The following is a 14,232-nucleotide window of genomic DNA, read 5'->3' on the forward strand; positions in this document are numbered from 1 at the left end:
TGGGCAGGGGTGTAGTACCCCCTTAAATGAATGAAAAGTCACGGAAATGAGCTCTCAAATTGAGGATATATAGATTTTGAACAATTTTTCTGCTGGATTTTTTTCGCCATTGGAAACTTTAGAAGTCTGGATTTCCAACAATCACAACTGGACAAAAGTCCAGAAATCGGAAATCCTTTATAAGGGGTGTACATCTATTTTCCGGAATAACACAATGTAATTGTCTTTTCACTTTCTTTCTTCTTTATTCATCTTCGTCATATTCTTCATCATTTTCTCCTTCATCTTCGTCTTCTTCCTCTTCTTTATTTTCTTTTCTTCTCGTTCTTGTTATTGTTGCCATAATGTGCCATATCTTACTTTGCAACTGCTCAAGTTGTATTACCCCGATTCGGTCTCCATTGATGAAGCTTATATAAACAAGTAAGTTACAGACTACATTCACACACAAGAAAAATAGTCCAAAGAATCAACATGTTGCCACAGTAACACAAATTCATTGATGTGGCGGGACGGAATGATAAACTTCATGTATTTGTGAACACAGTACATTTGTTGAATTTTTATCAAAAGTACTGGGATAAAACATTTCTTTCTAACATTGGTATTAACTTCAACTATCCTTCTTATGTTATGGAAGGAATTATAAATTTCACCCCCCTCTTTATAGTAATTAATTTTTAAAAAAATCATGTCAATGTGGCGGGACGGAATGTGGCGGGACGAAATTTTGTCCACCATGTCAAAATCAAGAAAAAAAGCAATTGATTCACTTTAAACTGACAAAATTGTCTTTTCTTTCACTTCCAATGAAAAATTATTGCAAAATATTGACTGAGAAAGAAATTTTTCATTCCTTCCTGAACTTAAAAAAATCATCTCAAAATGTAGCGTGGCCATGTTTTACACCATAGACCCTGACAATAGAATTGAATACATGAATTCAAAACCCACCCAAGTCCATGGGAAGTAATTTTGAGAAAAAAAACCTGTGTATCATTTTAATTCCTTCAGTTAGATTTACCTGGTCAATATGGTAATGAGTGGGTTAAACTGTATTAGGTATGACGATTAGCATTTCAGGGACTTCGTTGAGGTTCATTTTAAATGCTGGACTTGGGTGGTTTTTTGAATCATATACAAAGACAACAATGTTGGAATGAGATTACCACTAGTAAGATAATACAAAATAAAGCAGACAGGTATGTATAATGTTGATAAGCATACTACCATGTAATATAAACCACACACTTTCCTTGATTAAACCCATTTTTTGTCAAAAGTCACTCTCCAGCAATGAATGCGTTACAAGTGGACTTTTATACATACTGGATTTCAATCAATGTGTTACAAGACTCAAATCCTGGATTTGGGTGGTTCTTTCATACATGCTATTTTTCACATGCTCAATAGACACAGAGGATGAATTTGAGTTGTTCTTTCATACATATGACAGGCCTATGTAAAGCAACAATTTCTCATGCTTAACTCAATTTGGCCAAAGTATGGACTTGGGTGGGTTTTGTATTCATATATTCAATTATGGCTGGCATCCTACCACAAAAGGCCTGAAAAAGAAGAAGTTAAAATGGCTCTGAGTCTAGCAAAGTTGATGAATTCAATTTTTGTGTACTCAGGAATGTTTATTACCATAATAGTTGATATTTTGGAAAGTTTTGACTAAAAGGGTTTTTTTTCGGCCCTTCCGGAACGTAAAAAAATCACCTCAAAATGTGGCGGGACGGAATCTTATATACACATATTTTAATTTATTTCTTTATTTTTGCAAAGTCCACTGATATTTTTAGTGCTGAAATTGTCTATACAGAAGACCTTTATAATACCATAAACAAAAAATCCTATCTTTTTAAATATGTAGTAACATCAAATTAAACAATTCCGTCCAGCCACACCGAGAGGGCGCTACGTGTGTATTTTATTGCTAGCATTCCGAAGTTGACGGGCAAATTTTACTTTTTTTTTGCCGATTCATAATCTTTGGTAAGTAGTCTATTAAACCAGAGGAGAAATTCACTCCTGTGACAATTTCTAAATTTTAGGTGGAGTGATGACCATTTTTGGCTCTGGCCCATTTCCCGTAAACATGGTATAATGTGCAATCATAGCTCAAGAGAGACAAGAGAAGCCTTGTGGAGTAGCTAACCTGCCAGGGTAACAACCCTGGCCCGCATGTCTCAGAAGAGTAATATGCATGATCCCGCAGAGGTGGTGCAGAAGGGCGAGGTAACCCCCCCATTCGATATAGACAACCCGACCGACCAGCCTATTGTAACAGTGTGTACAGCTGATCTAATCAATCAACAGCAACTACTTTAAACAACCATCATTGAACAACCAACACTTACTTTTCAACAACCATCTTTGAACAACCCAGACAATTGAAACAACCTTTTTTAAAACAACCCAGACAATTTAACAAACCATTTTTAAACAACTCAAACAATTTTCTTAAACAACCCTGGTTGTTTAAATAATGTTTTTAAAAAAGTTGTTTAAAAAGATTAATCAAACTAATTTTTAAACTTTAAACAACCCTAGATGTTTAACGCTTTAAACCGGTCCATTAATCAGCGGTTGTTTAAATTTTTAATCAACTTGTTTAAGAAATGTTTTACTGTGTAGATTGTGAATGCCTTAACTTGTCGTGGCCAGAACTACTAGTTGCCAATCATGTAGAATGACGCTTATGGCTCTAAAAAGAGCTAATATGTTTGATGTTCTTGTATGTTGATTAAATATCATCGATCTTGTAAATCAAGAAAAAATGTAATTCAACTTACGGATACGCCTTCAAATTGAACATCTGCTAGAAGTTTGAAAAACAAATCCCTCATTTCTGACTCATTATATGTGAAATCCTCTAGTCGTCTAGTAGCATTTCTTCCTTCAAGAACGAGAGCTGCTTCATGTAACATCAAAGCAATACTCCACGCGCCATCATAACCGGTGGAACCGTAGGGGTTGAAGTCATATTTGAGATTCTCTGGTTGAGTTAGTCTCAATTTTAAACGACTAACATATTCTCTTGATGTCTGTCATCATTAAAAAATAATAAAGATAATTGAATATAAATCTTCACTTATGCCTTGATCTTAAACTTCGAGAATCCCATGTCCACACCTCAGTAATAGTAAACTTTGCACAGGTGCTTTAAATTGGAGTACCATTCATCAGGGGATTTCCTGTTAGCTGAGCTGAGATTTATTCCAAATGTCATTGTTCAACAACTATTTTTAGTTGTTGCCTCAAACCCCAAAATTTGAAGTTGCATTTTCAACGATTTTCAATGGAAACGCATCGTTGTATTGCACACAAGCACGACGGGGCAATCAATAAAGCACACAGTGTAACAGGCACAATTGAATCGTTAAAATTGCAACTTTTCATTTGGGGTTTGAGAGTTTGGAGGCGCAAATCTTGGTCAATTCTTGCTAAATATTCACGAACAGGGTGTCAAATGAGAAAGAAAAGTCCAGTTAACAAAATGTATATTTCAGAATTATCAAAATTATCAAGTTATTGAACAGCAAGGATGAATATAGCTGACGAATTTCTTTTTGTGCCTGGTGTATAACACTATTATGGTGCACCTTAATAAAAACACAAATCAATAATGATTTAAGTTCACAAAAAACATTGCGTTTTTTCTTACAATACGCTACTTGAGCCAACAGAAGCTTGTGGAGAAACAGGATCAGGAAAACACGCGGTAATTATCTGAAAAGTGAAGTTTGTTGTTTGTTACGTTCCTTTTCTTTCAAGAAAAATCAATTAACCTGTTTAACGCTATGTAAAGACTGTACAGTACGACAGCAACTTAGCTCACTTCCGGTAATTTTTACCGGCGTGACCTCTGCTGTTACGTAACGCAATGTTGAAAATCAGGTGGCAAATACGGGTTTTCAGAAAACATCAAAAAAATGGAATACACGAGTTGTCCCTCCCTTCCTTTCCATATTGAGCCCATAGATTGTGGAAAAAATGAATGCTTTTGGTGCGCGAAGTAGCTTAAAAAATGAGAGAAAATGCATGTCACGATCACTAAAATGGTCATATCTACAGCTTGGAGGAAACGCCGGTCTAATGCTTTTCTGTTATGATAAACATTAATTAACCAGAGCTTGTATTAAATTTTCAGCGAAAATGAGCGGTGGAACAACCTAGTCGTAGGTTGAAAAGTTGTGTTCTTTGAGTTCTCGTGTCGTAGGCGCACGTTGCAAGTGTCACGATGCTTCACGAAATGGATCCCAGCCGGCGCTGTCTATTATGCATGTTATATTGATCAATATAGCAATTAAAAACGTCTACTGTTATATATTTTATTAATGCAAAATACTCTATTGTGTAACAAAATATTGTAGTCGTCAAAGAAGGTAGTATCATCTCATTTAACTGAAGTACACGCAGTTTTAAAAAGACTGTTGATGAGTGAGATACTTGAACATGTTGAACGAGAAATAAGATAGCAAAATAATACCCGTTGCAAGAACAAGATGCGATGGCTTAGTGGACAGAGCGAAGGTCTGCAGTGCGGAAGGTTGAGAGTTCGATTCCCATCATGTTATTCTTAGAATTTTTCAGTTCGTTTTTCTTTCTTTTTTTCTCTCCTTTGTCTTTAATAATATAGGCCTAATGAATGCAGCTTGAAGGCCCACCTTTTTTCATGATTTATTTCTTGTTGCTAAGTATTTCATATTTAGGCCTAATCCTACATTCGATTTGATCTTTTTTTTAAATTGCATTTAAGTTCAGTAGCTTTCATGAAATAATTTCAAATAAAGCATGTCAAACTTAGGGGCTGTGCAATAATTATCAGCCCCCCCCGGGGGGGGTAAAATTTCCGAAAGGCGCTTGCCCCCCCCTCTCGGCCCGCCAAAAATTCTTTGCCCCCCCCCCTTTGAACATGCCAAATTTTTGGGATCCCAAATTCCAAACTTTAAATGGTCTAGATGTATGTTGCGAGCGTAGCGAGCAGGAAAATTTGCATATTTAAGCGTTTCCGTACCGTTTTCCTAAGCCTTTTTAGAGCGTTTTATTAAAAAGGCGCCCTGTGAGTGCGTGCCAAAAATCGCTTGCCCCCCCCTCTCGGCTTGCCAAAATTGCTTGCCCCCCCCTTTGGCTCGCCAAAATTTCTTGCCCCCCCAATTTTACCTCCCCAGGGCTCATAATTATTGCACAGCCCTTAAGTAATTTTTAGTTCAAGATTATATATAGGCCTATTAAATAAAGGAACATCAACACAGATTTTCACGATTTTTAATTGGACTAGACCCTCCCCTATCGACAACATATTTTATGAGCTTTTATGCATTCATATTAAATCACGAGATGCACGAATTTCAAACTTAATATTTTGGCATATTTGTCATTTTTACACAATGTCCAACTTACACCTCGGATTACACCTAATTGGAATCAGCAGAAGTTCGTTTTCCAGATAGAGCTTTGATGTCTTATTTAATCCCCCATTAATATAGAACACCACAGTTAAGCGGTCAAGATATTAGGTGTTTTCTTTCATTTTTATCTCGCTACTCCTGCTTCAAATGTAGGCCTAATGTGAAAACCTTCCTGACAGTTATTTATTAATATTATAAATATTGTTATAATTTTTGGAATTACAAAACCAAATTTAATAAAAATATGAAAACTAGGATTTAAAAAAAATTAGTTAAAATAAAATAAAAAATCAAAGAGAGGTGCTAGCGGGGTTCGAACCAAGATCGAACTTCCAAAAATTTAATTTACCCCCGGTATTTACCACCAAGCCATACCAGTGATTTGATAGATACGGTAATAATAGCAATGTTATTCCCACTCATGGCTCACTCGTATATTCTATTTCTGGAATGAATTAACACCGTCCAAATAATGTAACACAAACCTTTATGCTGACTTTAAAATTGTTTAAACGTTGGGAGTATTATTTTCAAGGTAAATAACCAACAATGAACAATTGACAATGCAAGTTTCTTTGCAGGAAAAACATCGGCCTTACAATATATCGCGTGACAGTAGTCACGCACAAAGATAAACATTTCAACATGTTCAATATACGACTCGGAATATACCCCAACCAAAATTGATGAAATTTTCAGGCAAGCTCACTTTAGTTATTCTATAACATGACACCCATTTTTGATTCCGGCGCTTTTTCTTGCTTGATGATATGAACATTTTTGTGTTCGTGACATGCAATTTTTCTCATTTTCCGAGCTACTTTGGACATGTTCAAGCTTCTTTATTGTGCATTTAATTCAACTTTTACAAGTTATTTGTTGCTTTACACAATGTTTGATAGCTTATCTGTGGTTAGGGTACATAAATGGAGCAATATACGACCCGTGTCTTCCATTTCTGGAGCTATTTTGATCAAACGTGTTTCCCGGCTAAAATTTCAACATTGCGTTACGTAACTCGTGTTCACCAACCCGTATAAATTTTCTGTCGAACAAAAGAGGTCACGAAGTTGCCGTCGTACTGTGTATAGTATTATGTAGCTCAACAACTGTATTTTTTGCTCAAGGATAACAAGCACTTAAGGGATCTAAAATGAGCGTTTATTGCGTTTCGACAGTATTTTTTGTGGGACATGAAAGCACTTCAGACCTATCGAATTGCATTCTGAATACGAAGCATGTCTTTCTGATATCAAATAATTTTCATTTTTGAAAATCACAATATAATACAAATTTTATGACAAATTATAAAAATTTGATATTTTTCAAATTTTTGATATATAACAGTCCTCGAAGTAAATTATATAAATCTTATGACATATTCTTAAAGTGTATGTAGCAGGGAGGAAAAGCCGACGGTCAATTGAAAATGTTGACATTTCATATTGAAGATATGGATTTTTTCCCAAAAAGACCTAATTTTTTTTGGTGTTTTGGGAAAAAAATCCATATCTTCAATACGAAAGGTCAAAATTTTCAATTGATCGTCGGCTTTTCATCCCACCTACATACACTTTAAGTATAAATCATCAGATTTATAAAGTTTACTTCAAGTACTGTTAAATATCAAAAATATCAATTTTAATGATTTGCCATAAAATGTGTACTAAATTGCGAATTTCAAAAAATCCAATTTATTTGATATCAGAATGACATTCTTCGTATTCATAATGCAATTCGATATGTCTGATGTGCTCTAATGTCCCACAATAAATACTGTCCAAACGTTCATACCCCAGCCCTTAACGTTAGGAAATACTTATGGCGTTTTAATTGGGATTTGAAGTATTTAAAGATACGTTTGTTATATAAATGCACTAATAGTTCTACTTTATTTAAATGGCTCTTCCAATTCACGTAACGGAAAGCTAATACTAGATTTTTGCCGGTATATACAGGAATTTAATGATGACCCCCCCTCCCCCCCGGCTCTATCAAACCAACTTTTTAGCTTCCTTTTATGGTCCAATAACACATTTAAGATGTTAACAAAAATAATTCCCGGCACTCCGGCCATATTCAAGGTTAAAGGTCAACACATTGGTCAAATTTCAAATTTGCTCAAATCTGGTAAACAAGCACACCAAATTATTCCTCTCATTGCAAGGATTCAAAGTATAGTTTGACCTACCTGCAACATACCGTTCTTGAGTTAAAGCAAAATGTCAAATTTTTTGGGGGGGGGTCAGTATTTTTGGCCAGACGAATGAATAGAAATGTGCACTAGAAGTTTATTAGGTATTATCTATTCCAGCTCCAGCTAGTGACATCTCAATAATTTTCATGGACCTTTGGATGCATTGAAATTGAAATGCCAGTGGATTTGGAACAGGTAATTACTTTCTGATACAAATAAAACGTGATTTCCGTAGCCTCTTCTCTAATTGAAAAATACTATTAAATTCCCGTCCTGTACACCAATAATGGAAAGCACACGCATTCCTTAACCCTAACACTCAACCCTGCTTTTTGCTATCGGAAGTTAAAGAAGAAACAAAAAAGGAGAGAAGATGAACAAAGAAGTCACTTGGCACCCCCGGGATTCGAACCTTTGACCCCACGCATGCCAACCACACGATCACCGACCGGTAGCTACACGCATTTATTTTTATCGTGTTATTTTGTGGTGTTTATGGTTGTTAGGGTTAACATAGGCTTCAATTTGGAAAAATACATGTTATCTAATAGTATCTATGAACAGAGTACTCGAACCTTGCCCAAAGAGTGCCAAAGCAGCTTACTATATTTGCAACTGTAATTATGGCGGGATCGTTTAGTACCGTCTGCGTAATGCCAATATATCCATCAACAGCTTGATCCATCTCTTCCGCTGTGCAGTCAATGATGTCGTCCGCGTGTCTGGATTTCTCCCAGAATTTATGTTCGTACCAGCCTAACATCATCCATACATAACCTTTTCCAGTTATGCCTTCCTTGTATGCCTGGAATGGTTAAGAGAAATAAAAGCAAAGGCAACTAAAACAAAAACCTAATTCAAAATTAATAGAGCCAAGTTTTATTTTTGACCAATAAACGGGTTCCTTCATACCGAATCAACAGTAGGTATCTGGTCTTTCTTAGTAGAGACATCTGTGTTATTCAAATATGATAAAATATTCATTTTACCCAGTTTGTGATATCATTTGCTTTTAGCAAATGTCTGCAAATGAGGTAAAAATGCTAAATGGAAATTAGCAAAACAATCTAAAAAGGGAAGGATAGCGCAAATAGGTAATAAAAAGAGGAACAACATCATTATTGATTATGCTACTTTTTTATTCAAGTTTGAGTTAACAAACTGTTCATCCATTGCTTAAAATAGGACGTAATTACAAATTCCCCTTAAACGTGGTCTAGTCGAACTATGCCAAATGTCACTAACATTTGTGTGTCTGTTGAACCCTTGGATGTTTTCTTCTTATATAAAACATGTTTTACTTTGTTTCAAGGCATGTCAGGAAGCTCAAATATAGGACCAAAATATTCCTTCTGAGTATAAAGCTGTTGGACAACCACCTCTTGAAAATATTTTATGGACATTATCCAAATCTACAATATGCCTGCTTACTAAACGTGTGGCTTCAGTTTCTAACCGTTTCCAATGTACCAAGTCAGTATATTTTAATTTAACCAACATATCTTAACAACAAAAATCACATCTTTATATAACTTGAAATAACTTTCATTTCGTAGCCTGAATTTAGTGTAATCATGGGTAATTTCATTGACCTGGCACGTAAGATAGCAGAGACGTAATACAGGGTATCCCTGAAAGAACTGTATCGTCGAAAACTTCATTGTTTGAGTATTTTAACGCCCCAACTTATCAAAACTAAATACTTGGTGTAGTTGAGAGATGAAAAGGTGGTTTATTAGATACACAAAATTAAAGTTAAAGTAAATAAAAATATTAATCAAAACCGCATTCCGTATTAGGTTTTTAACTTGGGTTTTGAGACGAACTATTAAGAATAAAATATTAAGATGGCCTAAATCACTGCCCATCATCAGCGTATGATACGTCTGTTGTCATTGATAGATATTGACTCCGTGGAAAGGCTTGAAAATGAGACAGTTTAGTAGAATTTTAACACGGGGCGGTCAATTGCCAAAATTCAAAAGGTATGTGATAGCTGATATGTTTCTCAACATCACCAGTGATTTAGTTACGTTTGGGTTATGCGTTGAAGTACCAAAAAAACAGTTCCCGACGATACAGGTCATTCAGGGACACCCAGTAATTGAGGTAGAACTTTTTGAATGACCCTCGTAAAACAAGAAAAGTCTCATGCCATCATATGTTGAAATTGTGGTCATTTGGTGATTCAACCTTCTACTTTTAATTGATAATAATGTCTTTTCGCTGTGAAAGCTCCATGTATAAGAAAATCAGTATATAGGATAATGGCCAAGGATTAGAACATTCGTGGATAAGAATGGCATCGACGCGAAGCACCAAGGCCATTCTTATCACAAATGTTCTAATCCACGGCCATTAACCGACTTAATACACACATATAACGTCGCGCTATTGTTTTATCGCTCCATTATTTTCCACGAATGGAGTGTTCGTATGACCTCCTCTGCTTTTTTCATGATTCTACGTTGGAGAATGGTGTTAATACTTTCCCTGCATGGCTCAATAGGCTGATGCCCCTGTAGTTTGCACAGTCTAATTTTTCTTTTTTCTTGAATATGGGTGTTATAACGGCCTTTCCCCAGTCCTCTGGGAAGACTTCATTCTTTCATATTTTGTTGCACTACCGGTGCAGGATTTTGACACCTGCTTCATCCGATGCCTTAAGCTCTTCAGCTGTCACGCTGTCATATCCAGGTGATTTACCATCAGGTTTTTTATGGCGCTGGTAATCTCATCCTTCAGAATGTCTGGCTCCTCTTCTGTGCTTTTCATTTGTGGAATGATGCTTACTATCTCTTCATTAATAGGATTTTGGTTGTTGTAAAGTTGTTCATAATTTTCTCGGCATCGGTTTTTCTTGAAGTTCAGTTAGTATCTTTTCTTCTTTGTTCTTTACAGTCTGCATTTTGGTGGTTGGTTTATTAGTGATTTTCGTTATTGTAGAATACACCTCTTTTGACTTGGCAGCCGGGTGTGCATTCTCTACATTTCTGCATAGGTCTTTCAGCCAAATGTCTTTGCAGCCTTTGGTTGTCCGTTTGATTTCCCTAGTGAGATACCGTAAACGTTCGCCTAATGGCGCTATGGAGTTCATAGAAATGAGAGAGCGCCATCCCTGTAAAAGCCGACTAGTATCACTGATCATTAAGGATACGTGTAGTTAAAGGGTGAAACCTATCGACACATTAAGATCAAACAAACTTGTTCATGATAATGCGGTAATCATTCACATGATACATTGTGGCCCAGTGAGCAGAGCATTAGACTATAGTGCGAGGATAAAGAGAACTTGTGGAGAAGGTTGATGGTTAATCCCATGCAGTAATTTCTGACAGATTATGATGTCTGTCAATGTTTGTTTTTTCTGATTTGGGGAAATTTTATTCTCTATTTTCTTGATTTTATCTTTAACATTGTTTATATATTTTTATTATTTCATCTTTTATGTGTCTTTTTCATGATTCTTTGTTTTTCTATAGGTTTTATCGTTTCTTTTTCGTTGTATAGAGTAACTTAATCCATTCAATCAAATGTTGTCATGAACCTTTTTGATCGTAGTGCATTTGTTATGTGTGTGACACGAACTGTCGCCAGCGACAAGTCTTTCAATTCGCGCGAGTGTCCTTGCCTATGCTTCAGTGGTCATAAGAGGTGTATCATTTTATTCAAATTGGGATCCCAAATATACGAGGGTCATAAATTCTTGGAAAGAAAAAAGGAGGGGGTCATAAAATGTTTCATGACCAAAATGTAGGGAGTCATACGATGACCACAGATAGTGTGTTTATTTATTCAAAAAGACTGATTTCAATACAATTTTGGGGTTGGGGGTCATAAAATTTTTTTTTCCGAAACAGGGGGTGCGCAATTTTATTGACGCGGACATTTTGTAAATTTGGGACCCCCCTTCCGAAAAAAAAAATGATAGCCCCTTAAGAGGATTCAAAAGATAACCTCTGCCCCAATAATCCCTAGCTATATGTGTTTGAAACTGTTCCACGGAGGATGTATCATAATAGTAGGCATGTCCACTAAAAATTGAAGTACTTTTAAATTGATTCAGACCTAACTTATTGGCTGGGAATTGATGAAAGAAACATTTTGGCGTTTAAATAATCTTAATCGGACGTTTCATTCCAGAGATATGGCTTTTGAGTGTTACGGTTTTATATAGGGCTGCTAGAACATTTTAAAAAGTTAAAGTCCAAAAGGATTACTAACAGAAAGTGCAATTTTAAGGTACTTTTTCTTAATGTATTTATTAACTAGCGTTATCTGGAACATTATATTTGCTTATAACAACATGAAAATAAGATCATCCTGAAAATTTAATCGATTTTGTTGACATACAACAAAAAAATATAAGACCTCAAAACCCATGGTTTGTTTGGTGAAACCCCAAGCATGATCATAGATGGCCGCCATGGAAAATATCTCCATAGAGGAGATGAACAATAAGTGCATTATTTCAAATGAATGGCGGTAGTCTTAAACATTGTTCAATCTTTTACGGTCAGCACATTTTATCTTCAAAAATTATTATATTTCATCATGGCATAAGTTTGGTAACATTAATCACTGCCAATTTTGAGAAATTTGCTCCAACTCAAAGTTTATCTTTACTACATTGAGCAATACACTGTGTGCATGGAAGCCATGATGGGCCCAGGTTTTTATACTCCCTATGAAATGGACATGGTAGTAAGAAGTGCACGGGGAAGTGCATGATTTGAGATGGGCCGCAGTAGGCTTAAACGTTCTTAAATTTCTTAACATCCTACACATTTTGTCTTCATAAATAGTTAAATTTTATGAGTATGTAAGTTTGCTTGTCTGATTCACTCCAAATTTGGAGATAATTGCGTTTGAACACCTGATGCACGGAATGGTGTCACTTCAACCTGTTGTAGTTCTCATCTCATTAAATTTTTCATTAAAAAAGTTGATCTCTTCATGCAGGAAGGTCCTCTCTATTTACTGACCAAACAGGAAAAAGTTTGGTGAATGTTTTCTGGTGGAATCAGGAATTTCTTGAAACACCCTGATATAGGCCTACATTTGGATCAAAACAAGTATGTACGCCATTTAACATGCCTGGGATTTCTTGTATCGATCAGTTTCTCCATAGACAATACGTGTGTGAGTGCACGCACACGGTAAATGAAAAATCGTTCTAGTGGAAACTGTATTGAGAGTGGGCATCCCTAATAATAGGCTCAGTCTTCGAATGATATAAATAAAATTTGAATGAGTGAACGAACAAAATCATACACCGACCAATAGAGGTTGTGCATATGACGTATCATTCCGTAAATATGGCGGACTACTCAAATGCATTCAACAAAAGCATGATTGCATCTACCGCGACAGTTCGTCTCACACACATAACAAAATGCACTACGATCAAATAGGTTGATGACAACATTTGATTGAATGGACTGCACTGCGCCATGATTACGGGAAAGAAACCGGTTCAAATCCTTTGTTTGGAGCCAATCGATAAACCTATGCAAGGCCTCAATAGATAAATGACTGACTATCATTGAATACTGGCTAGGATTCCACAACACAATGAGAACATGTTATAAGGCGCTTTTGAATGACTTTCCATATTATGTGCACTCGACAACTATTCAGTATCGAAGTTACGTAATGTTACTATGTCAACGCCTCAACGGGATCACGCGCTTAATTAAGTAATGAACCACGATCGAAACAATCACTACACAAAAAGGCATACCAAAATAGCGTGATCGTAATGATCGCCAATGGTTCCGATACCACGGAGTTACGTAACTACTTCGTGGTCTGATAGAGCGTGTTTATAGTGAGCCAGATTATCCGGTATTTCGCGTATAAGTACATCTTATACGGTATTGGTCGCCACTATAAACAGACCAATAGCGCTATTTGCCGTACATATTATACGGAACTGATATCCTTCGATATCGATGGATATTGCAGTATATGCATTCCGTATACGACCACTATAAACAGACAGGGATTAACGATACTTTTATTCAAGGAAGTGGAGCAGGGTTATATAACTCTCCGAGATCAAATTTGTCACTATAATAACACATCACCTACAAAATACTGTAGCAATAATGTTATAAAATAGGCCGGTATCGTTTCGACGGCAAGCTATTTGAAATTTGCACCATATTTGTGGCTCCCACATTGCATTGCGGTGACCTCGAACACGCTGAGTTCAACCACCTCGGATTCAGAATAGCGCTATTGGTTGCCACTATAAACAGCCGAGATAACGGATAAGTCACATTCCGTCCTAATCCGATATGCGTATAAGGATACCGTATAAATACCGTACACCACTATAAACACGCTCATAGTTACATGATCAATGGTCTCATCTACTTGGGTTCGATCCTTTTAAGAAAAGAAAAAATAGCTGATCATTTATAATGCATAAATGAATAAAGTAATGTAGTTACACAATTTGAAACATTGAGGCCGTTCTATTTTAAAGGTCATTTAACTGTTTAATGTAGTGGAATATATCACGCATTGATAGGTAGCAGGTGGAGAACATTTTGTCCGCGGTTTTTGTTGCCGTTTGTTCGCAGTGCCTATTATCTAAAAAAAAAATTA

General features: G+C 36.1%; 1 protein-coding gene across 1 annotated transcript in view; it reads right to left on the reverse strand.

Annotated features, from left to right (window-relative positions):
* Positions 1-244: 244 nt before the first annotated feature.
* The window catches only part of LOC140145010 (gamma-aminobutyric acid type B receptor subunit 1-like), a 21,080-nt gene continuing 7,092 nt past the window's right edge, over positions 245-14,232 (reverse strand). The window contains exons 3-6 of the mRNA XM_072166802.1: positions 8,222-8,422; positions 2,802-3,053; positions 2,367-2,380; positions 245-410 (exon numbers count right to left, since the gene is read on the reverse strand). Of these exons, the coding sequence (XP_072022903.1) occupies positions 245-410; positions 2,367-2,380; positions 2,802-3,053; positions 8,222-8,422 (633 nt within the window). The remainder of the gene's footprint in view (positions 411-2,366; positions 2,381-2,801; positions 3,054-8,221; positions 8,423-14,232) is intronic.

Source organism: Amphiura filiformis, unplaced genomic scaffold (genome assembly GCF_039555335.1).
Source record: "Amphiura filiformis unplaced genomic scaffold, Afil_fr2py scaffold_113, whole genome shotgun sequence".
Classification (NCBI taxonomy): Eukaryota; Metazoa; Echinodermata; class Ophiuroidea; order Amphilepidida; family Amphiuridae; genus Amphiura; species Amphiura filiformis.